The 26862-nt window shown below is 56.9% G+C and overlaps 1 protein-coding gene across 1 annotated transcript in view; it reads right to left on the bottom strand.

Moving 5' to 3' along the window:
* SHANK3 (SH3 and multiple ankyrin repeat domains 3) overlaps nt 1–26862 on the bottom strand; it is a 200030-nt gene that overhangs the window by 105767 nt on the left and 67401 nt on the right. Inside the window, exons 10-12 of the mRNA XM_048301897.1 lie at nt 25871–25937; nt 18364–18703; nt 6097–6287 (exon numbers count right to left, since the gene is read on the bottom strand). Of these exons, the coding sequence (XP_048157854.1) occupies nt 6097–6287; nt 18364–18703; nt 25871–25937 (598 nt within the window). The remainder of the gene's footprint in view (nt 1–6096; nt 6288–18363; nt 18704–25870; nt 25938–26862) is intronic.

The following is a 26862-nucleotide window of genomic DNA, read 5'->3' as shown; positions in this document are numbered from 1 at the left end:
AGCTGGGAGGAAAAGCTGGGAGAGCTGGGAATGTTGCCCTGGAGAAGGGAAGGATCCAGGGAGAGCTGCGAGCCCCTTGCAGGGCCTAAAGGGGCTCCAGGAGAGCTGCAGAGGGACTGGGGCCAAGGCATGGAGGGCCAGGAGCCAGGGAATGGCTTCCCAGTGCCAGAGGGCAGGGCTGGATGGGAGATTGGGAATTGGGAATTGCTGGCTGGGAGGGTGGGCAGGCCCTGGCCCAGGGTGCCCAGAGCAGCTGGGGCTGCCCCTGGATCCCTGGCAGTGGCCAAGGCCAGGCTGGACATTGGGGCTGGAGCAGCCTGGCACAGTGGGAGGTGTCCCTGCCATGGAATGGCATGGGAATGATCTCATGGATAGGGATGAGATGACCTTGGAACGTCCCTTCTCCAAATCATCACGGAGTTATTGAGGTGGGGAAAGAATTCCAAGGTCACCGAGTCCAAGCCGGGCCCGATCCCAGCCCAGAGAGCCACATCCCGGAATTCCTTGGACACCTCCAGGGATGGCGACTCCAAACCTCCCCGGGCAGTTCCAAGGCCTGAGCGCCCTTTCCATGGGGAAATTCCCAGATCTGCCCCTGCCCCTCCCCCGGCGCAGCCCGAGGCCGTTCCCTCTTTTCCCGGCCTCATTCCCACAGCAGATCCCGATCCCCGCTGCCTCCGGGCAGGAGCTGTGCAGAGCCACGAGGCCGTTCCCGATCCCTGCCCGGCTCCCGGCAAAGCTCCCGCGGCCCCGATCCCGGGCCAGATCCCGCTTTTCCCGGCCTCTCCCTGCACGGATCCCTGGCAGCCCCTGCCCAGCCCGGGGGGGCTCGCGGGCCCTTCCCGAGGCACTGCCGGCATTCCGTGGGCAAGGATTCCCGAATTCCAGGAGCCCGGGCTGCTTTGGCTGGGAAGGACCTCAAAGCCCATCCCGAAGGTGCCCCCGGAGCCTCCTGAGGAGGATCCTGTGGAAAGAGGAATCCTGGGATCTGGAAGGTTCCAGACCTGCATTCCCATGGGAATTGCAGCCGGAAAAGGGGTCTGAAGGTGGAGAGAGGAATCCCAGAATCCGGAATTATTCCCTGACAAACCAATCCATCTATCCCAGCAACCTCCAGCTGCTCCAACAAGAATTCCACAAATCCAGCGCCACAGAATTCCCAACTTTCCCTTTGTTTCCTGGGAGCAGCTGGGAATGTGCCCACGGAGAGGAAAACTCCTCCTCATCCCAAAGGGCCGAGAAATGAGACTCCAAACCCAGCATTCCTGATTTTTCCCAGGTTTCCAGGCTGGATTTTCCCTCCCTGCTGTGCCTGGGAAGGATTTTTCCCGGTGCCCTTGGAATTTCCGTGCCGGAGGCTCTCGGTTCTCCCATCTCATTTCCTCCCTCATGATCCGGCACGAGCGGATCAAGGGCAGCCTCTCCTCTGCTGGAATTCTTTTCCATAAAAAGAACTGGATTGAGTCTCGCCTTTGGCATTCCAAAGTTTCAGGACGGTGCTGGAATTTTCACTGGAAAACCCAACCGGAAAATCCTGGGAATTCCACAGGAAAAGCAGCTCCTGCTGCTCCAATTCCAGCCCTGAGATCTCAAAGTTCGGGAGAACATTCCCAGGAATTTGATTCCAACAGGGAATGGCAGCTCCAGGTGGGAGCCAGGGTTGGATTAAAAGCTCCCGGGAATTCCCAAGGAAAAGCTCCCAGGAATTCCCAAGGAAAACCTGCACAGGGAATCTCCTGCTCCTCCAAATCCTTCCTGCAATCCCAAAGTTCGGGAGAACATTCCCAGGAATTTGATTCCAACAGGTAATGGCAGCTCCAGGTGGGAGCCAGGATTCCATGGAAAGCTCCTGGAAATTCCTGCCTGGAATATTCCTGGAAATTCCCAAGGAAATCCAGCCCAGAGCAGCTCCCGCTCCTCCAATTCCATCCCGGAGATCCCGGAGTTCAGGAGAACATTCCCAGGAGTTTCTTTGCTTCCTCCATGGAATGGCAGCTCCAAACGGGCGAACTTCCAAGAATTCCTGGTTTTCCTCCTCCAGCAGCTTCCCCAGATCCCTCCCCACATCCAAGGGCACCCCAAATCCCTCTTCCCTCCCATTCCCAAGAGAAAAATTCCCGGATATTCCGCCATTCCAACCTCATCCATCTGGGATCATCCAGGTTTTTCCTGGATCCCGGGAATGACCGGGAAGGCCTTCCTCCCCTCATCCCGGTTTCCCACCCCCACCTCCTCTTCCCGGCCTTTTCCTGCTCTTCCCTCTGGAATTCCTTCCCATGGACTCAGCTCCGGACAGGATTTTCCCTCGGGATCTCTCCAAGAGCTCATTCCATGCAGAATTCCCAGCCTGGCCCAGCCTCCCATCCTCATCCAGGAATTCCTGCAATTCCCATCTCCCACCCTTCCAGCTCTACCTTTTCCCTTCCAGGACCTTCCACCCCCAACATTCCCATTCCCAGGAATCTCCATCATCTCTCCCACAACATTCCCGGTTCCTGGAGATTCCCAGGCTGTCCCTTGGCCAGAATTCCTGCAATTCCAGCCTCCCATCCCAATCCAGCAATTCCTTCCATTCCCACATCCCACTTTGCCCACAGCTCCACCTTTTCCCTTCCAGGACCTTCCACCCCCAACATTCCCATTCCCAGGAATCTCCATCGTCTCTCCCATCATTCCAGGATCCTGGAGACTCCCCTCGGCCGGAATTCCTGCAATTCCAGCCTCTCCCAACTTTTCCGGACCCCCCCGAGCTCGGGGCTCGGGCTCGATCCGGGATTTCCCCTCCCCCAGCCGCTATTCCCGGCTGGAATCAGCCCTTCCCCGCTTCCCGAGGCCCCAGGAATCCATGGAACATGACAAAGCAGCGGCGCCTCGGCTCATCCCGGCGTTCCAGCACAGCCAGGAGCTGCCAAGATTCCCAAAAAAAGCCATTAATCAGCCTCCTGGAGCGATTCCATGCGGGAAAGGATTCACTTTGAACTCCTCCATCCTCCCAAAACACCGGGAATGATCCAGTGGGAAGCGATTCCTGCTCCGAGGGGTCACTCCACAGCCTCCTCCTCCTCCCCCCTCTTCCCACAAGTTGCTTTTTCCCTGGAGATCACATGCCAAGGAATTTTGGGGATGAATAAGTGAATCCCAAGGATTTTGTGGCAGCGGCTCCAGGACCACCCACTCCATGGCAGCACGAGGGAAAAACTAGGAACAGGGGGAGGGAAAACACCGGGAAAACAGCGGGAAAAGCATTTGGGATGGCAGGGATCCTTCCCGGATCCTGGAATCCCACAGCTGCATCCCAGCAATGTCCATCCCATGCTGAGATCCCAAATGAAACCCCTGGAATTCCAAGCGCATCCATGGAATTCCTCACCCCAGGCCCTTCGCAGGCGCCTCCCACTCTCCGGAGGGAAAACAAATCCATGGGAACGGCAGCGGGAATGTTGGAGCCGCCGGAGGATGCTGGAGCAGCAATTCCAGGCTGGGAATATTCCCCGTCTCCCTTTCCCGTCATTCCAGAGGCTCCAGCCCCGCGTCGTGCCAGGAATCCGCAAAAAAAATCGCGGAGGAGGGAGAGGAGGAGAAGCTCCCGAAACTTTCCGGGAGAAAAAAACCCCAAACTACGGAATTCTCCGGCTGGCAGGGAAGCTTTTCCTTCCCCCTGGAAGCCGGGAGCTGGAATTCCAACCTTCCCTAAGAATTCCCAGCCCAAGGCAACGGCAGCGCCGCCGTTATCCATGAAAAGCTCTGGAAGCCGCGCCTGGAAAAGCCGCGCCGGGAATGCTCTCGCAGGGTGAGGGGGGATGGAAAACGGGAGCTTTGGGATTGGGAATGGGATTTGGGAAGCACCGGAGGAGGAGGGGAGCGGGATGGGCACGAGGTGGGGGAGGGGGGGGGGGGGGGACAAGGACACGAGGCCACGGCCGGGAATGGGAAAGCCGGGAATGGGAGAGCCGGGAATGGGAGAGCCGGGAATGGGAAGGGAGCCGGAGCCGGAGCCGGCCGGGATCGGCGGCCCCACAAAAGGGGTGGGGAGCCCAAAGCCCCACAACCAACCTGGGGACCCCCACAGAGCTGAGGCCCCAAAACCAGGCTGGGGATCCCACAAAAGAGCTGGGGAGCCCCAAAATCCTACAGCCCCACAGAAGAGCTGGGGAGCCCCCAGCTCTGCAGCCCCATAACCAGGCTGAAGACCCCAAAAGCTACAGCCCCAAAACCGGGCTGGGGACCCCACAAAAGAGCTGGAGACCCCAAAACCCTGCAGCCCCAGAACCAGGCTGGGGACCCCACAGAGCTGCGGCCCCAAAACCAGGCTGGGGACCCCACAAAAGAGCTGGGGACCCCAAAGCCCCACACCCAACTTGGGGAGCCCACAGTGCTTCAGCCCCAAAATCGGGCTGGGGACCCCACAAAAGAGCTGGGGACCCCAAAACCCTGCAGCCCCAGAACCAGGCTGGGGAGCCCACAGCCCTGCAGCCCCAAAACCGGGCTGGGGACCCCACAAAAGAGCTGGGGACCCCACAGCCCTGCAGCCCCAAAACCGGGCTGGGGACCCCACAAAAGAGCTGGGGACCCCAAAACCCTGCAGCCCCACAACAGGGATGGAAACCCCAAAGTCCTGCAACCCCAAAACTGGGATGGAAACCCCACAGCCCTGCAGCCCCACAGCCGAGCTGGAGACCCCAAGACACTGCAACCCCACAGCCAGGCTGGGAATCCCACAAAGCTGCAACCCCACAACCGACCTGGGGGACCCCACAGCCAGGCTGCGGACCCCAAAAAGCTGCAGCCCCACAACTGAGTTGGAGACCCCACAGAGCTGCAGCCCCAAAACCAGGCTGGGGACCCCACAGAGCTGCAGCCCCACAGCTGAGCTGGAGACCCCAAAAAGCTGCAGCCCCACAGGTGGGCTGGACACCCCACAGAGCTGCAACCCCATAACCAAACCGGACACCCCAAAGCACTGCAGCCCCACAACGGGGCCAGACACTGCAACCCCACAGCCAGGCTGGGAATCCCACAAAGCCGCAACCCCACAACCGAACTGGGGACCCCACAGCCAGGCTGGGAACCCCAAGGCACCGCAGCCCCACAGGGGGGCTGGGGACCCCATGGAACTGCAGCCCCACAACAGAACCGGGCACCCCACAAAGCTGCCGCCCCATAACCAGGCTGGGAATCCCAGAGGTGGGCAGGGGACCCCAAAAAGCTGCAGCCCCACAGCTGAGTTGGAGACCCCACAGAGCTGCAGCCCCAAAACCAACCAGGGGACCCCACAGAGCTGCAGCCCCAAAACCAACCAGGGGACCCCACAGAGCTGCAGCCCCACAGCTGAGCTGGGGACCCCAAAAAGCTGCAGCCCCACAACCAGACTGGAGAACCCACAGGTGGAGCGGACACCCCAAGACACCACAGCCCCACAACCAGGCTGGAGACCCCACGGTGTTTTAGCCCCACAGCTGAGCTGGAGACCCCAAAAGCTGCAGCCCCACAACCAAACAGGACACCCCAAAAGCTGCAGCCCCACAACCAAACCGGACACCCCCAAAAAGCTGCAGCCCCACAACCAAACCGGACACTCCAAAAAAGCTGCAGCCCCACAACCGAACCGGACACCCTCAAAAAGCTGCAGCCCCACAACCGAACCGGACACCCCCAAAAGCTGCAGCCCCACAACCAAACCAGACACCCCAAAAAAGCTGCAGCCCCACAACCAAACCGGACACCCCCAAAAAGCTGCAGCCCTGCAGCCAGGCTGGAGACCCCACAGCGCTTCAGCCCCACAGGTGGTGTGCTGGGGACCCCACAAAGCTTCAACCCCACACCTGCGCAGGGCATCCCGAGGCACCGCCGCCCCACAGGTGGGCTGGGGACCATCGTGGCCACCCCAAACCCTTCACCCCACAGCCGCCCGCTCCCCCCATCCCAGCGCAGCTCCGCCAGTGCCGCATCCAGCGCGGGCCGCGGGGCAGCAGCCGGGACTCCTCCCGCCCTCCTCGGCCGCTCCCTCCGGGTGTCCCTCCCGGTGTCCCTCCCGGTGTCCCTCCCGCTGTCCATCCCGCTGTCCATCCCGCTGTCCATCCCGCTGTCCCCACTCACCCTTGACGGCCTCGCCGCGGTTGAGCTGGATCTCGCCGTCGCCCTGCGGCGCGTAGCTCTTCACCACGATGAACTTGCGGCCGGGCACGGCGCTGTAAAGCTTCCGCTTGGGCCCGCGCAGCGGGGCGGGCGCGGCGTGGGGCGCGGGTTCCGCACCGGGGCCGGCGGGGGGCCCGGCGGGGCCGGCGGGGCTGTAAACGAACACGTAGGTTACGGTGCTGATGCCCGGCAGCTCGCGGCTCGCCCCGCCGCGCCCCGCGGGCTGCGCCATGGCCGGGGCGGCGGCGGGGGCTTGGGGGGGATCCCCGCGGGGCTCAGCGCGGCCCCGGCGGCGCCGCCCGGGCGCGGGCAGCGGCGGAGGTTGGAGCGGCACCGGCTGCGGGGCGGCCGCCGCCCGCCACCGCCGGCTCCATGGCGCCTCGGCGCCGCCCGCCCCGAGCTCCGCTCCGCTCCCTCCGGCGCACCATGGCCCGGGGCAGGTGGGGCCGGAGCCCGCGGCTCCTCCCCCGGCGGGCGGGGACGGAGCTGGACCGGCCGCCCCCGCCCCCGCTCCGCCGCCGCCGCCGCCGCCGCCGCCGCCGCCGCCCCCGCTGCCGGCGCGGCCCCGACCCCGATGGCGCTGCCGGGGCCGCTCCCGGGGCTGCTCCCGCTGCCGGCGCCGCCCCCTGGCGGCCGCTGCCCGCGCTGCCCCGGGGCGGGAATGGGCGCGGGAGAGGGAATGGGAGCGGGAATGGGAGCGGGAGAGGGAGCGGGAGAGGGAATGGGTGCGGGAGAGGGAATGGGAGCGGGAATGGGAGAGGGAGAGGGAATGGGAGAGGGAGCGGGAATGGGAGAGGGAGAGGGAGCGGGAGAGGGAATGGGAGAGGGAATGGGTGCGGGAGAGAGAATGGGAGAGGGAGAGGGAATGGGTGCGGGAGAGGGAATGGGAGAGGGAATGGGAGCGGGAGAGGGAGCGGGAATGGGAGAGGGTGAGGGAGAGGGAATGGGTGCGGGAGAGGGAGCGGGAATGGGTGCGGGAGAGAGAATGGGAGAGGGAGAGGGAATGGGAGCGGGAGAGGGAATGGGAGAGGGAACGGGAGCGGGAGAGGGAGCGGGAATGGGTGCGGGAGAGGGAATGGGAGAGGGAGCGGGAATGGGTGCAGGAGAGAGAATGGGAGAGGGAGAGGAAATGGGTGCGGGAGAGGGAGAGGAAATGGGTGCGGGAGAGGGAGCGGGAATGCTCCCCAGTTCCCATTCCGGGTTTGGGATGCCCGCGGTGCCAATGCCCGGTCCCTGAAGGGTCCCTGGTTCCCATTCCCGGTTTGGGATGCCCGCGGTGCCAATGCCTGGTCCCTGGGGGTCCCTGGTTCCCATTCCCGGTTTGGGATGCCCGCGGTGCCAATGCCTGGTCCCTGAAGGGTCCCTGGTTCCCATTCCCGGTTTGGGATGCCCGCGGTGCCAATGCCTGGTCCCTGAAGGGTCCCTGGTTCCCATTCCCGGTTTGGGATGCCCGCGGTGCCAATGCCTGGTCCCTGAAGGGTCCCTGGTTCCCATTCCCGGTTTGGGATGCCCGCGGTGCCAATGCCCGGCCCGGGGGTCCCGCAGCCCCCGCCCCTCCCAGCGCCGCCCCCGGCGTGGCCGCAGCCTCGGGGTCCCTCCTGCTGCCCCTGTGGCCGCTCTTTGCCCCCCTGCCCCATATTTGCCCCCCTAATTCCATCTTTCCCCTCCCAATTCCATCTTTCCCCTCCCCAATTCCATCTTTTTCCTCCCCAATTCCATCTTTTTCCTCCCCAATTCCATCTTTGTCCCCCCAGGGTGACACGGTGGGGACAGAGCTGTCCCCTCCTGCATCCCGGCTCCTCGGAGAGCCGGGAAAGGGATGGAATTCGGATGGAATTCCTTGGGATGGGACCGTTCCAGTGGATCCCGGCACATGGAAACCACGGGAAAAGCAGGAATGGGGACCCCAAAACCGCCACAGAGGTGACACAAGGTTCCCATCGGAAAGCCTTTCCTGGAATTGCCATCCTCTGGGAATGGTGGGAATTGCGGGAATGGTGGGAATGGGGGAATTGCGGGAATTGCGGGAATGGGGGAATGGCGGGAATGGCGGGAATGCGGGACTGGAGACTGAGGGGAATTGCGGGAATGAGGAAGTTCAGGGAATGGGGAAATTGCGGGAATTGTGGGAATGGTGGGAATGCGGGAATGGTGGGAATGGTGGGAATGGTGGGAATGGTGGGAATGGTGGGAATGGTGGGAATGCAGGGATTGCGGGAATGAGGAAGTTCTGGGAATGGGGGAATTGTGGGAATTGCGGGAATGGCGGGAATGGTGGGAATGGTGGGAATGGTGGGAATGGTGGGAATGGCGGGAATGGTGGGAATGCAGGGATTGCGGGAATGAGGAAGTTCTGGGAATGGGGGAATTGCGGGAATGGCGGGAATTGCGGGAATGGCAGGAATGGCGGGAATGAGGAAGTTCTGGGAATGGGGGAATTGTGGGAATTGCGGGAATGTTTGCTTGGAGCATCCCCGAGTGCGGCGAGGGCGCCGAGACACCGCGACCCCGGTGCCAGCGCCACCCGTGCCCCACCCAGCGCCACCTGCAGCACCCAGCACCCCCCAGCAGCTTTCCTCCTGAATCCCAGAATTCCTGAGCTTGGAAAACCATTCCAAGGGCACCGAGTCCAAGCCGGGCCCGATCCCAGCCCTGAGCCTCGAGTGGAATTCCAGGAATTCCTTGGACACCTGCAGGGATGGGCACTCCAAACCTCCCTGGGCAGCCCCTGCCAAGGCCCGAGCGCCCTTTCCATGGGGAAAAAATTCCATGGGGACAAAATTCCGTGAGCAAAAAATTCCCTGAGCAAAAAATTCCACGAGCAAAGCTGCCCGGCTCCGCGGGGATGTTTTCCATGGGAGCAAATTCCTGGGCATTTTTCCAGCGGAGCTTTTCCTGCATCCCCTTTATCGGCCCACACCAGGAGGCTCCAGGCCCGATCCGTGAATCCGGAGCTCATCCCGGCCGGATTCCGGAGCAGCAGCCGGAATGAGGGATAAAACCAAGCGCGAGGATTAAGCAGCCCAGGAGATTCCCAAAATTCCCGTCGGATCCGAGATTTGTCCGTGCTCAGTGCCAGCATCCTCCCACCAGGATTCCCACGGGATTCCGAAGGAAAAGGGAATTCTGGGAAGGAGCAGCAGCCCTTCCTCCCACCCACGGTTTTGCTTCCCATGGAATTTTTTTGTCCTGGATCTCTCCCATCCCGTTGGAATCGGAGGTGGGATTGATGGGATTCCACATCGGCTTCCAGGGAATTCCAGCCCATGGAATCCATCCGGGTGGATTTGGGCACCCTGGTGCTGCTTCCATCGGGAATTGTCTGGTTCCAGGATGGAAAAACTTCCTCGGGAATAAACTTGGGATAAATCCCTGCACACCCTCCAGAGAATTCCCATCCCAGGTGCATGAACGGACCACGATATTCCCAAAAATCGCTTCCAACGCGTCCAACAATCCCCAAAAAATCCGGGATATTTCCATTTTGATGGGATTTCATGGGAATGATCGGAAGTGAATTCCAGCTGGAGGATTCCAGGATTGGTTCAAAGAACGCTTCCCTTGGGAATTCCCAGAATTCCCAGAATTTCTGACTCCTCCTTCCCAGCATTTCTGACCCCGTTTTCCGGGATTTCTGAGCTCTCTTTCCCGGGGAAAGGAGCCAAAATCCTGGGAAGAGCAGCTGGAAGGAAGCGGGGGGGCTCATCCTGGGAAAAAGGAGGATCAGGAGGGACCTTTTCCCTCCAGAATTCCATGGCAGGAGGGGGCAGCCAGGTGGGATTTGGGATCTGCTGCCAGGGAAAAACAGGGAACAGCCTCGAGAATTCGGGAAAATCCCTGAATTCCCGCAAAAAATGAGAGAAAATTCCCAAATTTCCACACAGAATTTGGGAAAATCCCTGAATTCCTGCAGGAAATGAGAGAAAATGCCCAAATTTCCACACAGAATTTGGGAAAATCCCTGAATTCCTGCAGAAAATGAGAGAAAATTCCTGAATTTCCACACAGAATTTGGGAAAATCCCTGAATTCCCGCAGAAAATGTGAGGAAATTCCTGAATTTCCAGAGAGTTCAGGAAAATCCCTGAATTCCCACACGCAGCTCCATATCCATGGAACACCCGGACGGAATTCCTCTGGAAGAACATTCCCGGAGCTTTCCCTTCTCCGGGATGAGCAATCCCAGCTCCCAGATTTTCCTCCTCCCTCCATCATTCCAGGTCTTTCTCCGGAATCTCTCCATCTTTTCCTTATCCCAAAGAACCCAGCACCGCTCCCAGCATTCCGTAGGGATCCCATTCCTGGATTATCCCGGGATTCTCCTGCCCCGCACTTGGACCCAGCTCCGGCTCCATCCAGGAGCCTCCAGGGCTTTTTCCATGGAGCCGTTTTCCTGCTGGATGCTCCCAGAAAATCTTTGGGATCAGCAGGAGCCTCCCCGGCCTGTCCATCAAAGGATTTGGGAACGATCCCGAATCCCAAAGTGGGACAACCCTTCCGGAATGATCAAAAGCCGTTCCTGAGCCCTCTTTTCCAGGATTTTTGGCCCCTCTTTCCCAGAATTTCTGATCCCTGTTTCCCAGGATTTCTGCCCCCTCTTTCCCAGGATTTTTGACTCAGGTTCCAGGATTTCTGATTCTTTTTCCCAGCATTCCTGAGCCCTCTTTCCCAGGATTTCAGCCCCATTTCCCAGCATTCCCAACCCATCTTTTCCAGGATTTCTGATCATTTTTTTCCCCAGGATTTCTGATCCCTCTTTCCCAGGATTTTTGACGCATTTTCCAGCATTTCTGACCCATCTTCTCCCGGATTGCTGATCCTTTTTTCCAGGATTTCTGACGCCTCTTTCCAGGATTTCTGATCTTTTTTCCCAGAATTTCTGCCCCCCGTTTCCCAGGATTTTTGACCCCTCTTTCCCAGGATTTCTGATCCGTTTCCAGGATTTTTGACTCATTTTCCAGCATTTCTGCCCCATTTCCAGCATTCCTGACCCATCTTCTCCCGGATTTCTGATCCCTCTTTCCAGCATTCCTGATCCCTCTTTCCCAGGATTTCAGCCCCACTCCCCAGCATTCCTGACCCTTCTTTCCCAGATTTCTGATCCCTCTTTCCCAGGATTTTTGACTCCTTTCCCAGGATTTCAGCCCCGTTTCCCAGCATTTCTGACCCATCTTTTCCAGGATTCCTGATGCCTCTTTCCAGGATTTCTGATCTTTTTTCCCAGAATTTCTGACCCTGTTTCCCGGGATTTTGGACTCATTTTCCAGCATTTCTTCCCCCTCTTTCCCAGGATTTTGGACTCATTTTCCAGCATTTCTGATCCTTTTCCCCAGGATTTCTGCCCCCTCTTTCCCAGGACATGATCCCACCGTGCTGGATCTTCCCGGCGGGATCCACTCGGGAAGGAGCCCTCAGAGCCGCAGGACGCAGAGACTCCCAGGAGCAAAACCATTCCCAAGTCCGATTTCCTTGGAATTCGGCGGAATTCCCAATTCCATTCCCTGGGAAGGACGGATGTGGCCGATGCCGAACCCAGGGACGTTTGTGTGGGAAGTGCCGTTGATTCCCGGTTATTCCGCATCCGCATTCCCAAAAAAACGCAGCACGTGGGAATCCCGGGATGGAGCCAGCCTGGGAACGCGGCCCAGAATGTGCCACCGGAGCCGGGCAGTGACACAGCCCCGGTGGCCGTGGTGGCATCGGGGAGGTGGCATCAGAGTGGTGGCATCGGAGTGGTGGCATCAGGGCAGTGGCATTGGAGTGGTGGCATCGGGGAGGTGGCATCGGAGTGGTGGCATCAGAGTGGTGGCATCGGAGTGGTGGCATCAGAGTGGTGGCATCAGAGTGGTGGCATCAGGGCAGTGGCATCAGGGCGGTGGCATCAGGGCAGTGGCATCGGAGTGGTGGCATCGGAGTGGTGGCATCAGAGTGGTGGCATCAAAGTGGTGGCATCGGGGAGGTGGCATCAGAGTGGTGGCATCAGAGTGGTGGCATCAGGGCAGTGGCATCAGGGCGGTGGCATCAGGGCGGTGGCATTGGAGTGGTGGCATCGGGGAGGTGGCATTGAGGAGGTGGCATCACAGTGGTGACGTCAGGGCGGTGGCATCGGGGAGGTGGCATCAGACCAGTGGTGTCAGGGAGGTGGCATCTGGGAGATGGCATCGGGGAGGTGGCATCAGGGTGGTGGCACTGGGGAGGTGACATCAGGGTGGTGGCATCAGGGCGCTGGCATCAGAGTGGTGGCATCGGGGTGGTGGCATCGGGGTGGTGGCATCTGGGAGGTGGCGTTGAGGAGCTGGTGTCAAGGTGGCATCAGGGTGGTGGCATTGAGGAGGTGGCATCGGGGAGGTGGTGTCACAGTGGTGGCATCAGGGCGGTGCCATCGAGGAGGTGGCACTGAGGAGGTGGCGTCAGTGAAGTGGCATCAGGGAGGTGGCATCAGGCCAGTGGTGTCAGGGAGGTGGCATCTGGGTGGTGGCACTGGGGAGGTGACATCAGGGTGGTGGCATCGAGAAGGTGGCATCAGGGAGCCGGCGTCAAGGTGGCATCAGGGTGGTGGCATCAGCAAGGTGGTGTCAGGGAGGTGGCATCAGGGTGGTGGCATCGATGAGGTGGCATCAAGGTGGTGGTACCAGAGTGGTGGTGTCAAGGTGGCATCGGGGTGGTGGCATCGGGGTGGTGGCACCAGGAGCCACCCAGAGCTGCCGGTGGCCGCGGGCTGATCTCCAGCTGGGATCCGACTTCAGCCCCGGGGCTTCCCCAACATTCCCAGGATCCTTTGCTCAGAATTTCCAGGACCATTTGCCCAACGGTTCCAGGATTTTTTCCCCAACATTCCCTGGATTTTTTCCCCAACATTCCCAGGATTTTTTTCCCAACATTTCCCGGATTTTTCCCCCCACATTCCCAGGATTATTCTCCCAACATTCTCAGGATTATTCCCCAACATTCCCAGGATCCTTTGCTCAGAACTTCCAGGACCATTTGCCCAACGGTTCCAGGATTTTTTGCCCAACATTCCCAGGATTGTTCTCCCAACATTCCCTGGATTTTTTCCCCAACATTTCCCGGATTTTTCCCCCCACATTCCCAGGATTATTCTCCCAACATTCTCAGGATTATTCCCCAACATTCCCAGGATCCTTTGCTCAGAATTTCCAGGACCATTTGCCCAACGGTTCCAGGATCTTTTCCCCAACATTCCCAGGATTGTTCTCCCAACATTCCCCGGATTTTTTCCCCAACATTCCCCGGATTTTTCCCCAACATTCCCTGGATTTTTCCCCCAACATTCCCAGGATATTCTCCATGGACACCTTTCCCTACCCCAGGTTGCTCCAAGCCCCCTCCAGCCCGGCCTTGGACACTGCCAGAGATGGGATTTGACTCCAAACACCACCTGGAAACCTGGAATTGTTCCTGCACAAATCCAAACCTGCGGATCCCACCTGGAAACGCCCACGGAGGGAATTCCCACTATTGATCTCATTCCCTAAATCCGACAGCAGCAGGAAAAAAACCCCAGGAATTGCTGGGAATTCCTGGCGCTCCTTTGGCTGATGGCAAAGAGGGCAAACTTCCCTACGGATGTGGAAATTCCAAAGGGCTGGAAGTTGGGATAAACAGGGACATTTCGGATGGGGAGGGAAGATCCCACCTGGAAACCAGCAGTGGGAGTTCAGGAAGGATTTTGGGCCACAGCCGGAATGTTAAGGAGGGATTAAAGCGCTCCAAGGATTCTCTTGGAAGCTCCGGTTGTGTGTCCAGGGCAAATGGGAAATGGGAATGAGAAAAGCTGGAATTCAGACACGGAATTCCTTGAGGAAAAAAAAAGCCTGGAGCAAACAAAGCCGGCTGGAAGAGATGTGGGATCCGAGGGAATTGTCATGGATGGGTGGGAAAAGGAGCTGCTCCAGGGAATCTCAGCCTTGGATCGGCTCTTCCCCAAATCCAGGGGATGATTCCCTGCTCCAAAGCCTCCCTTCCCAAAGCGGGAATATCCGGGATGCACCGGGAGCTGAGCAGGGCCATCCCTTCCTTCAGGAAACCCAGGATGGATCCCAGCTCCTGCCCAACTTCCCAAAGCCACAGAGGGGCTGCCAGGCCTCCAAAAACCGGGAATGGGGCTGCGCTGGATCGGGATGAGTTTCGGGAATGAAATCTCCGGAGGGATCATCCCAGCACAAGGAATTGGATCGGGCAACTCGTGGTGTTGGAGTGGGATTGGGAAAAGCGCGGAGGCTCCGGCACGTGGGGAGTGAGTCACAGTCACACCCGGCACAGAGGGAGGAGGGATCCAAGGAAAACCTGGAAAACGCCTGGAAAAGTTCTGCTGTCCCAACCCTGCTGCTCCCGGGCACGGCTGAGGGATCCCCTGGAATTCTGCGAGCAGCTCTGGAAAGCCCTGGAAGGGCTGGAGTGGGGCCAGGGAAGGGAGTGGAGCTGGGAAGGGGCTGGAAAACTCCTGGGGGAGTTGGGAAAGGGCTGGAAAATTCCGGAGGGCTGGAAATCCCTGGAGAGAGCTAGGAAAGGGCTGGAAAACTCCAGAGGGAGCTGTTTTTGGAAAGCAATCCCAATTTTCCTGGGAGTTTCCACCCTCGGAATCAAAAATTGGGACAACACGAAATATTCCTGATATTCCCTGGAAAACCTGTCCCAGAATCCATTTTTTCTCTGGGATTTTTCCAGGAAAATGTGAGAGGACTCCGGGTATTTATGGATATCCCATGCCATGGAGCGAAGGCGGTTTTGTTGGGAAGGAAAACTTCCAAGGTTTTTTTCCAACTTGAACCATTCTAAACCCTCAGGCTGCAAACCTGGGAATTTTTCCTGGAAATTCCACAATTCCATGATCCTTCTATCCCTGGAAAACCACAGGAGGACGTGGAAATAATGGAGCCAAACTCTCTTTCCCAGGGATCTTTTCCCTGCAAAAGGTTGGGAATAATGGGGCCAGCTCCGGGAATCCTTGGGAAGTTTGGGCAAGGAGTTGGGCTCCAGGTAATTTTGGGAATATTTCCAAGACTTTCTGGATATTTTTGACCTCCCAAAGGCTCCGTATCCCAGCCTGCATCAGCCTCCAGCACATCCCGAATTCCCGAGCTATTCCCTCTGTGTTCGCCTGGTTTCGTGTGGGAATTCCCAGGAATTTCCTTCCTCCCGGCGCCAGGGAACAGGTGGAGGTTTCCCATTCCCGCCATTCCCTATTTTTAATATTCTTCCCAGATTTCCGGCTGCTCCTGTCGTTTCTAAGGTAACGATCCCGCTCTCCCAAATCCATCTGCAAGGCACTTGCCCTCATCCCTGATCCCATTCCAAACCTTTCCCCATCCCCGATCCCATTCCAAACCTTTCCCCTTCCCTGATCCCATTCCAAACCTTTCCCCATCCCTGATCCCATTCCAAACCTTTCCCTCTTTCCTGATCCCATTCCAAACCTTTCCCCTTCCCCGATCCCATTCCAAACCTTTCCCTCATCCCTGATCCCATTCCAAACCTTTCCCTCTTTCCTGATCCCATTGCAAACCTTTCCCCATCCCCGATCCCATTCCAAACCTTTCCCCATTCCTGATCCCATTCCAAACCTTTCCCTCTTTCCTGATCCCATTCCAAACCTTTCCCCATCCCCGATCCCATTCCAAACCTTTCCCCTTCCCTGATCCCATTCCAAACCTTTCCCCTTCCCATTCCTTCCCATGGGAAATTCCCAGCCTGGAGCACCCGGAGGTGGCGGCGCCGAATTTGCCTGAGGCTGTTTCCAATCCCATCATCCATTTATCCCCAGGGAATTTTCCTCTGGAATATTTGCTCTGAGACCCCACCTGCAGAGCTGCCCCAGCCCTGGGATCCAACAGGAAAAGGACTTGGAATTGTTGGAACAATTCCAGAGGAGGCCCCGGAGCTGCTCCGAGGGCTGGAGCCCCTCTGAAGCCAGGCTGGGAAAACTGGGAATGTTGCCCTGGAGAAGGGAAGGATCCAGGGAGAGCTGAGAGCCCCTTGCAGGGCCTAAAGGGGCTCCAGGAGAGCTGCAGAGGGACTGGGGCCAAGGCATGGAGGGACAGGAGCCAGGGAATGGCTTCCCAGTGCCAGAGGGCAGGGCTGGATGGGAGATTGGGAATTGGGAATTGCTGGCTGGGAGGGTCGGGAGAGGCTGGAATGGAATTCCCAGAGCAGCTGGGGCTGCCCCTGGATCCCTGGCAGTGGCCAAGGAAAGCTTGGAGCAGCCTGGGATCGGGGAAGTTTCCCTGCTTTTGGACTGGGATGGAATTGGATCAGCTTTAGGATCCCACCCAAGCATTCCAGCATTCCGTAATTCCCACAGAATTCTCCAAATACAGCTCCTGGTTCCATGGTCAGCACAGGGATATCCCAGAAGCCCTGGACACGTGAGGGACACAGGGCGACCCCATTCCCAATCCCAGCCAAAGCAACATTCCCATTGGACATGGCCAGCAGGGACGAGGATAACACGAGATCCGGGCCAATCCCAATCCCAATCCCAATCCCAATCCCAATCCCAATCCCAATCCAAATCCCACCGGTCGCACACGGACACTTCCAACGGCGATGGGACGGGGTCACTGGTCACTGTCCCAAGGAAGGTTCCGGTGAGGAACCTCAGCATGGGGGATATCAACGACCACGATATCCACGATATCCACGATATCCATGATATCCACGATATCCACAAATCCATGATATCCATGATATCCACAATAGTCACAATATCCATAATATCCACGATATCCATGATAACCACGATAATCATGGCTGGGGCCACCACCCAGTGCTGGGCATTGTCCCCTCTGCCACCTCCAAGCCTCATTTTGGAGATGCCTCCGTTGCCATGGCAATGCCAGAGGGAACTTGGCACCGTCCGAGCCCAGGATGGAGGGAAAAGCCAGGGAAAAACTCAGGGGGAAAAGCCAGGGAACACCAGAATCCAAGCATGGGATGGAGGGAAAAACTCAGGGAAAAACCCAGGGAAAACCCAGGGAAAAACCCAATGAACACCAGAATCCGAGCATGGGATGGAGGGAAAAACTCAGGGAAAAACCCAGGGAAAAAGCCAGGGAACACCAGAATCCGAGCTCGGGATGGAGGGAAAAACTCAGGGAAAAACTGAGGCGGGGATGGAGGGAAAAGCCAGGGGAAAACCAAATCCAACCTTGGAATAGGGGGAAAAAACCTCTGGAAAGACTGAGAATCCAGCCCTGGGATGGGAAGAGATGGAGGACAAAAGCCAGGGAAAAACTCAATCCAAGCCAGGGAAAAACTGAATCCGACCCTGGAATGGGAAGGGATGGAGGGAAAACCCAGGGAAAAACCAAATCCGACCCTGGAATGGGGGAAAAACACAGGGAAAAGCCAAGAATCCAACCCTAGGCTGGGGCGGGACGGAGGGCAGAATCCAGGGAAAAACTGAATCAATCCAGGGAAAACTGAATCGATCCAGGGAAAAACTGAATCGATCCAGGGAAAAACTGAATCGATCCAGGGAAAAACTGAATCGATCCAGGGCAAAACTGAATCCAATCCAGGGAAAAATTGAATCAATCCAGGGCAAAACGTAATCGATCCAGGGCAAAACTGAACCCGATCCAGGGCAAAACTGAATCAATCCAGGGAAAACTGAATCAATCCAGGGCAAAACTGAATCGATCCAGGGCAAAACTGAACCCAATCCAGGGTAAAACGTAATCGATCCAGGGCAAAACTGAATCGATCCAGGGAAAAACTGAATCCAATCCAGGAAAAACTGAATCCAATCCAGGGCAAAACTGAATCGATCCAGGGCAAAACTGAATTGATCCAGGGCAAAACTGAATCAATCCAGGGAAAAATTGAGTCAATCCAGGGAAAAACTGAATCCAATCCAGGGCAAAACTGAAACCAATCCAGGGCAAAACTGAATCGATCCAGGGCAAAACTGAACCCGATCCAGGGCAAAACTGAACCCGATCCAGGGCAAAACTGAATCCAATCCAGGGCAAAACCAAATCCAACCTCAGAACAGCGGGAAAAACCCCTGGAAAACCCAAGAATCCACCAGAGCCCTGCTCCTCATGGAACCACAAACCTCCACCACCCAACACTGACCTCCCCAGAGCTTTCCCTCTTCCCAGCCCGCATCCCACTGGACCGCAGCCCCCAGTCCACGGCATCCCATTCCCATCCCATCCCATTCCCATCCCATCCCATCCCATCCCATCTCCATCCCATCCCATACCTGGCTTTCCCGCGGCTGCTCCGGCGGAGCGAGGGCACCTCGGCCTCGCGCTCCTCCTGCACGCGCTGCAGCGAGGGCGAGCGGCTGTGGGCGCTGCGGGCGCTGCCGGAGCTGGCCAAGCTCCCGTCTCCGGCCACGATTCCGGCGGCCGCTTCCTGCATCTGCACCAGGAGCTGCGGCGGGAGGCTCCGGAGCGACGGCACCGGGGAATAGGAGGCGCGGCTCTCGGCTTTCAGGTTGTTGTCGCTGGCCGAGCGCTGGAGGATGCGAGGGGACGCCAGGCCACCGGAGCCCAGGAGCCGGCGGCGCTTGGTGTAGCTGGGAGTTTCTCGGAAAGGCACTGGGAAAAAGATGGGAATATGGGATTAGGTGGTGGGAGAGCGGCTGTGGTGAAGGTGGGAGAGGGTGGAGGAGAAGGAGGGTTGGGAATGGGTGTGGAGCTGGGTTGGGAAGATGGGAATGGCCAAGGAGAGGTGGATTCCACACTGGGAAGATGGTGGAGGAGAAGGTTGGGAATGGGTGTGGAGTTGGGTCAGAAAGATGGGAATGGCCTCCGTCTGCTCCCAGCTCCTCATCCTGCACCACACTGGGAAAAAAATGGGAATATGGGATTAGGTGACGGAATAGTGGCCGGGGTAAAAGTGGGAGAGGGTGGAGGAGAAGGAGGGTTGGGAATCACCCTGGGGTGGGTGAGCTGAGTGTGGATCACCAGTGGGAGGGTTGGGAATTTGTGTGGAGCTGGGTTGGGAAGATGGGAACGGCCTCCATCTGCTCCCAGCTCCTCTCCCAGCATGGGATGGCCAATCCAAGCATGGATCACTGATGGAAGGGTTGGGAATGGGTGTGGAGTTGGGTTGGGAAGTTGGGAATGGCCAAGGAGAGGTGGATTCCACACTGGGAAGATGGTGGAGGAGAAGGTTGGGAATGGGTGTGGAGCTGGGTTGGGAAGATGGGAATGGCCTCCATCCGCTCCCAGCTCCTCTCCCAACACTGGGAATCCACCCCGGGACCGATGATCCAACCATGGATCACCAACGGGAAGGTTTGGAAGTGGCACCTCAGGAAGCTCTGATGGACCAACCCAGGACCAGCAGAATTCCCAACAATCCATGTCCAGCTGGATCGGAGCTGGTGGCACCCACGGGACAATTCCACAAATCCTGGCTGCTCCTCTGTTTCCAAATCCCCATTCCACATCTCCAGGAATGTGCCAAGGGAAAATGGGAAATCCAACACTTGGAATAAATCCCCAACAACTCCCTGCCCTGACTTCCCTCCCAATCCTTGGGAATGCCAGAAAAAAGTGACCGGAATCTGCCTGGAAGTGCAACTCCGGCTCCGCAGAGGGACGAGGAGCGGAATCCCCATCCCGGAGGGATTCCAAGTGGAATTTGGGGGTCACGGATCAGTGGTGGCCTTGGAAGTGCTGGGGATGGTTGGACTCAATGGGCTCCAAGGACTTTTCCAGCCTAAACAATTCCATGCAATGGATCTGGATCTTCTGGAAGGAGAAGAGGTTCTGTCGTGGGGTTCCTGCATTCCAATCTTCCAGGAAAACCGGATGTGCCAATATTTTGCTTAGTGAGCCCATTCCCATCCCGAAGTTTAACATCCCGAAAATGTGTCCAACGCGTGCGGCAAAATCCAGCGGAATTGGCTGCATCCAGCCCATTCCTGGTGTCAAAACATTGGGAAAAACATGGATTGCTCCCGCTTCAAGCCAGAACAGGGAATTCCGACCCCTCTGGATTCGGGATATTCCCAGAACCGCCCTTCCAAGTCTGCCTCTTCCATGGCACCTTCCACAGGTGAATCCTGAGGATGCTCCGAGGCCACCATGGGAAGGAGAATCCCAGGATTGGGAAGGAGAATCCCAGGATTGGGAAGGAACAGCCCAGGCTGAGCGAAGCCGCGCTCGGAATATTTTGCCGAGGAATATTTGAGGTTCAAAGTCCGAGGATTTCAGGCTCCTGGAACTCTTCCCGTTGCCGTGGCAACGCCAGGCGTTTGTTCTCCGATGAGTTCCAGCCTCGGGTGTGGGAATTTCTCCCGGCAGCGGCGCTTCCTGGATCCTGGCACCACCACCGGCCCTCAGCGCCCACATCCGGGTTATCCCAACGGGAAAACCAGACACAACCATGGAATTTTGGAGCTTCAGGGGCTGGAAGAGCTCTCCAAAATCATCCATCCCAACCATTCCCAGCACTGTGCGGCCACCACGGATCCACGTCCCCAAGGGCCACCAGCAAGGAAGGGTTTTCCCACCAAGGTCATTCCAATGGGAAAACAGCTCCAAAGGATGGAATTTCCGAGCCTTTAGAGTTGGAAAAGCCCTCCCAGACCATCAAACCCAACCCCTGCAAGGCCACCACAGATCCAGGTCCCCAAGGGCCACCAGCAAGGAAGGTTTTTCCCACCAAAGTCATCCCAATGGGAAAAAACGGATCAAAACTATGGAATTTTGGAGCCTCAGGGGTTGGAAGAGCTCTCCAAGATCATCAATCCCAACCGTTCCCAGCACTGTGGGGCCACCACGGATCCATGTCCCCAAGGGTCACCAGCAAGGCCAGGTGTCACCCAGGCATGGGACACATCTCCAGGAGATGGTCCCGTTTGGACTCCACCACTCCTTGCAGAAAATCCCTGGAAAAAAATCCAGGAAACAAACGTGCTGCCTGAAGAACTTCCCAAGAGGGAACGGCCTCAGGCTGGGCCGGGGGAGGGGCAGGGGGAATATTTGGGAATTCCCCCATGGAAAGGGCGCTCGGACCTTGGCAGGGGCTGCCCAGGGAGGTTTGGAGTGCCCATCCCGGGAGGTGTCCAAGGAATTCCTGGAATTCCACTCGGGGCTCAGGGCTGGGAACGAGGTGGAACTCGGTGACCTTGGAGGCCTTTTCCAAGCTCAGGAATTCTGGGATTCAGGATTCCAAACCGGCTGGGTGAGCACAGTGATGATGGTGATGATGATGGTGATGGTGATGAGGAACCACCAAGTCCAAACTCCAGGAGCCGGAACCAGGACATCTCCAGTCCACTTCCAAATGTCCATTTCTAGGGAAGAATTCCTGATCCCACCCTCTGGAATCCACAGTTCCCAGCGGGAAAAGAAAGGATGATGATGATGATGCAGATGATGAAGATGATGAGGGTGGTGAAGAACCACTGAGTGTGAACTCCAAGAGCTGGAATCACGACATTCCCAGCCCACTTCCAAATGTCCACTTCTGTGGGAGATTTCCCCATCCCACCCTCTGGAATCCACCGTTCCCAGTGGGAAAAGGAGGGAATGGAGTGATGATGATGACGGTGACGATGATGATGAGGAAGAAGAACCACCAAGTCCAAACTCCAGGACCCAGAATCAGGACATTCCCAGACCGCTGCCAGATTCCCAGTTCTATGGAAGATTTCCTCATCCCACCCTCTGGAATTATTCCCAGTGGGAAAAGGGAGCGAAAGGGAGAGATGATGATGATGATGATGGTGATTGATGATGATGATGATGACATAAAACCCCCGAGCGTGAATTCCAGGATCCAGAACCCGGCCATTCCCAGACCAGTCCTATGGAATATTTCCTCCTCCCAGCCCCCCAAATCCGCAATTCCCAGCGGGAAAATCCAGGAAGGGAGAACAACGAAGGAATAAAACTCGGAGCAATTCCCACGGCGCGCTTTGGCTGTTCCTTCCCACACCTTTTCCCAGACTTTTTTCCAAGTCTGTTTACTGAGTTTCTCCCGGCAAAACGAATCCCTTCCGTTACCATGACAGCACCGCTCGGAGCAGCCGGATCCCTGTTTTCCAAAGGGAAACACGGATCCCTGTTTTCCAAAGGGAAACACCGGGCTCTGGATGCTCCATGAGAGGAGCAGGACACAACTGAAGCTTCCCGAGGAATTCCCAGCCTGCAGAGGCTCCAGAGGATCCTGAAAATTCCTCCCAGCTGGAAGAAGCGAAGCGCAATCAGCGCTCCGAGGTTTGTTTGGATTCGCTGCTTCCATGATAAATATTCATGGAAAAGCACAAGGAGCGCAAATGTCTGCTCGCTTCCAGGCCACGATTCCAATTTAATCATGGAAAATTCCAAAGGGAAGCGGGCAAGGAACGTGGAATGGCCTCAGGTGGAAAAGGGAAAACGCGTTTCCCAAAGTGGAAAATTCCCACGGCAAATTCCCACTTCCCAAACCGGAGAGGGCACCTGGAACGGCCGGAAGTGGAGAAGGGAAAAAGCATTTCCCAAAGTGAGAAATTCCCATGGAATGGCCCAGACTGGAGAATTCCCACAAAACATTTCCCACACCGGAGAATTCCCACGGAGTCTCCAAAACTGGGGAATTCCTGCAGCACTTCCCAGACTGGAGAATTCCCACGACAATTCCCAGACTGGAGAATTCCCATGGAATGGCCCAGAGTGGAAAAGGGAAAAAGCATTTCCCAAAGTGGGGAATTCCCACAGCACTTCCCAGACTGGAGAATTCCCACGACAATTCCCAAACTGGAAAATTCCCGTGGCATTTCCCCACACTGGAGAATTCCCACAGCATCTCCCAACCTGGAGAATTCCCAGACACTTCCCAGACTGGAAAATTCCCAGGGCATTTTCCAGAACTGGATTATTCCCATGGAATCTCCCAAACTGGAGGATTCCCATGGCATTTCCAGACTGAAGAATTCCCACAGCACATCCGAAACTGGAAAAATTCCACAACATTTTCCAGCCTGGAGAATTCCCAGAGATCTCCCCGCACATGGAATCACTTTGGAATGAGCTCTCCTCGTTCCTAAACGAGGTGATCCAGGAATTCCCCGCAGGAATTCCGGAACTGGGAATGTCTCCCAACCCTCCCGGAGCGATGGGAGACGAGGCCCTGCCCCAGCCCCTGGAATTGGGATGTGCCAAAAGCGGGAATGCGGTGACAATTCCTCGGGATCCAACTTCCCAAATCCAAGGAACCTCTGCCTGCCACGGGAATAAGGAAGGAAAACCTGGGAAAAGCCAAATTCCCAGGATCCTGCTGGTAAGAACAGCTCCTGAATCCCAGGATTTCCTTATTCCCGGGAATAAGGAGCGCTCGGATTTTGGGATGGGAATCTGGGGATGGGGAATCCAAAGGATTTCTGGAACACTTCCTGGATTATTTCCACCTGGAGAAAGTTCCGTTCTCCCCCTCTGGATTTGCTCCACAGATTCCCAGAGCAGCTGGGGCTGCCCCTGGATCCCTGGCAGTGGCCAAGGAAAGGCCGGAGCAGCCTGGGATCCGCTGGGATGAAAGCTCGGGAATGGTTCCGGGAGCAGCTCAGAGCAGGGGAGGCCTCTGCCCTCTGGAAAAGCCACGGGATGCGGAGAAGATCCCGAATTTCCAACACAATCCTGGAGAACGCCCCCAAAAATTCCCGCAGGGATCGTTTTTCCCCCTCCCCCGGCAGATCAGGAGAAGAAAAATCCCAGGAAGTGGGAAGGGGATGAATCCTGGTTGTTTGTCGGGATCTGCGCTGCATTCCCTGAGTCCCAACCCAGCGGGAATTCCAGCCGCATTCCCGATGGGATGAAAGGAGCGCTTGCGTGGAAAAGGAGGAAAATTTGGCTGCTGGAATTTCAAAAATTCCAGGCTTTGGGTCCCCATTGCTGGGACAGGAGCCAGGGAACGGCTCCCAGTGGGAAAGGGGAGCTTGGGGTGGGATCTTGGGAAGGAATTCCCGGCTGGGCTGGAATTCCCAGAGAATCCCTGGCTGCCCCTGGATCCCTGGAATGTCCAAGGGAAGGCTGGAGCAATCCGGGGATCGGGGAAGGAGTTGGGATACTTGGATTGAAGGATCCCTCCCAACACAATCCCACAAATTTCGGGAGCACAGGAAACGGGAACGCGAGGCTCCGGCTCTGCCGAACGCTCCGGATCCCAAAGGAAACACGGATGAGCCTGGAATCCTCCTGGGAAGCTCCCAACCTCCTTCCACCCCCTGCTCCAGGATCACCAAACCCTCAACCCAGCCCAGCTTCCCGCTGGGAATTCCGCAGGAAGATCCCTCCACGAGCAGCATTCCAGCCCCAATCCCACCAAATCCTCGCTCTCAACATTCCTTAATTATCCCGATAAAGCCCCGGAAGAAGGACAACGGCAGGAGCCGTTCCCTGCTTCGACAATTCCTCAGCTCCTCCCGAACCTCCAAACCCAATTTGCAAACCCCGGGAAGCTCCCGGCTGCGGGCGGCACCATCTGGACCTGCTGCTTGCCTTGGAATTTGCTTGGAATTCTTCCCTGACCTATTTTTTCTCCGGAGTCCGGCAGCTGATCCCTGGACCTTCCATTGCTCCTGACAGCTTTCCGTGCTTGTTTTCCTGCTTTTTTTCCCAAGGAAAATCACGGAGCCGTTCGGTCGCAGGTGCGGATTCCAGCCGGGGGGGAATTTAGGCTGGCAGGGACTTTTGGAGGTCGTTTATTCCCAACCTTCTTTCCCAGAAAACTTTTCTCTTGGATTAATTCCATGACTTTGCAAAGGAACTTTCAGGCTCTTCCCAAAGTCCTTCCCGATTTTTCCATCCCACCCCAAATTCCCGGCGGCTGATCCTGGCTATCAGGAATAGGGAGCTGGGAAAAAAAACGGGATAAAGGATATTTGGGATTGAGCCAAGCTCAATTCCTGCTGCACATGCCATAAGAACTGATCCCTATTTTCCGTGTTTCAATGTTTTCATGGAATTCCAGGAATTTGGGTGGGAAAGGACCTTAAATCCCATCCAATCCCATCCCATTCCATGGGCAGGGACACCTCCCGCTATCCCAGGCTGCTCCAACCTTTCCTTGGACACTTCCAGGGATCCAGAGGCAGCCACGGCTTCTCTGGGAATTCTGTGCCAGTCCCGCCCAGCCAAGAATTGTTCCCTAAATTCTTTTTCCGGCTGCTGATCCGATGACTCCGTTCCGTCGTGGAGGGAAAACCACTGGGAATTCCCGCTGCTCCCTCCATTGGCAGCTCTGGGTCCGTAAATTCCTTGGAATAATCCAAGGAAATGCAACAAGTGTGGATTTTATTCCTGCTCTAAATCCGCTTTGTTCGTGGAATTTCTCCCGTGGGGACATCAACACCAGGGAAAGATGGAAAAGGGACCCAAGGGATCAAAATTCCCAAAATATTCCTTGAAAAAGCAAATCCAACAGGATCAGCTCCCGCTTTTCTCCTTTTCCCAGAGGATTTTCCCTTCTTGCCCCAACCCCTGAGATTTCGGGAATGAAGCGGCCTCAGGGATGCAGAAAGAGAGGAAAAATACGGATTTTCCAGCAGAGCAATTCCAGGATCATTCCAGAGCTTGGGAACGTCAGCCAGGCTGAATCCCAGCAATCCCACGGGAATCTGACACTTCCAAGATCCAAACTGGCTGCAGATTCCATGGATGCAACACTGGGAAAATCCATTCATTCCCACCCCTCCCCCCTCACACCCCCCCAATCCAGCCCTGGGATCCACAGGAAAGGAGAAAACCGGGAAAAGCGGGAAAAATCCAACTCACCAACATCGGACTCTTTGTGGGTTTTGATGATTTCCGCCAGCTCGAAATTCCCTGCAATGATGGCCACCTGGAAAAGAGCCGGAAAACCGGGATGAGCGGCTCCGAGTGGCTCCGGAGCTTCCATATGGATGGCAACAGCTGCTTTCCATGGGGGAAAGCCAAGGATTCTTCTGCCTCGGCTCATCCGGGAATTCCGAGGTGCCGACGCCTTCCCGGCTCCGTGTGCCGAGGGTTTGAGCGGCCCCGGCTTGGGAACAATCCCTGTCCTTGTCCCCTGGGGGTGACATCCGGATTCCAGCCAGGAATTCATCCCAGATCCTGGAATGCTCCCAGGCTGTTGGGTTTGGATCCTGCTTCAAAATCCTGGGATTCCGGAGAGGTTTGGGATGAGCCAAGGCAGGGCCAGGTGTGGTCACTGAGCCGTGTCCCCAAGTGCCACATCCCTGGGGTTTGGGGGTTTTTCCAGGGATTGGGAATGCCCTGGGCAGCCTGGTCCTGATGGAAGGGGATTTCCCAGCAGCCAAGGCCCCAAATTCCCAAATCCCCAAAGTCCCAAATCCCCGAGTCCTCAAGTCCCCAAATCCCCAAATCTTCAGGCCCAAAAGTCCCCAAATCCCCAGATCCTGAAGTCCTCAATTCTCCAAGTCCCCAGATCCCCAAATCCCAAATCCCCAAATTCCCCAAATCTTAAGGCTCGCAAGTCCCCAAATCCCAAAATTCCCAAACACTCCGATCCTCAAATCCCCAAATCCCAAATCCCCAAACACCCCGATCCCCAAATCCCCGAATCCCAAATCCAAAATCCCAAATTCCCAAATCCCCAAATCCCAAATTCCCAAATCCTGAAGTCCTCAATTCTCCAAGTCCCCAAATTCCCAAATCCCCAAAATCCCCAATTTCCCAAATCCCCAAATCCCAAATTCCCAAATCTTGAAGTCCTCAATTCTCCAAGTCCCCAAATCCCAAATCCCCCAATCCCCAAATCCCAAATT

The sequence above is a fragment of the Corvus hawaiiensis genome, chromosome 4, assembly GCF_020740725.1.
Source record: "Corvus hawaiiensis isolate bCorHaw1 chromosome 4, bCorHaw1.pri.cur, whole genome shotgun sequence".
NCBI lineage: Eukaryota > Metazoa > Chordata > Aves > Passeriformes > Corvidae > Corvus > Corvus hawaiiensis.
Note: the sequence above shows the minus strand (reverse complement) of the source record. Positions and strands in the feature narration are given on the sequence as shown.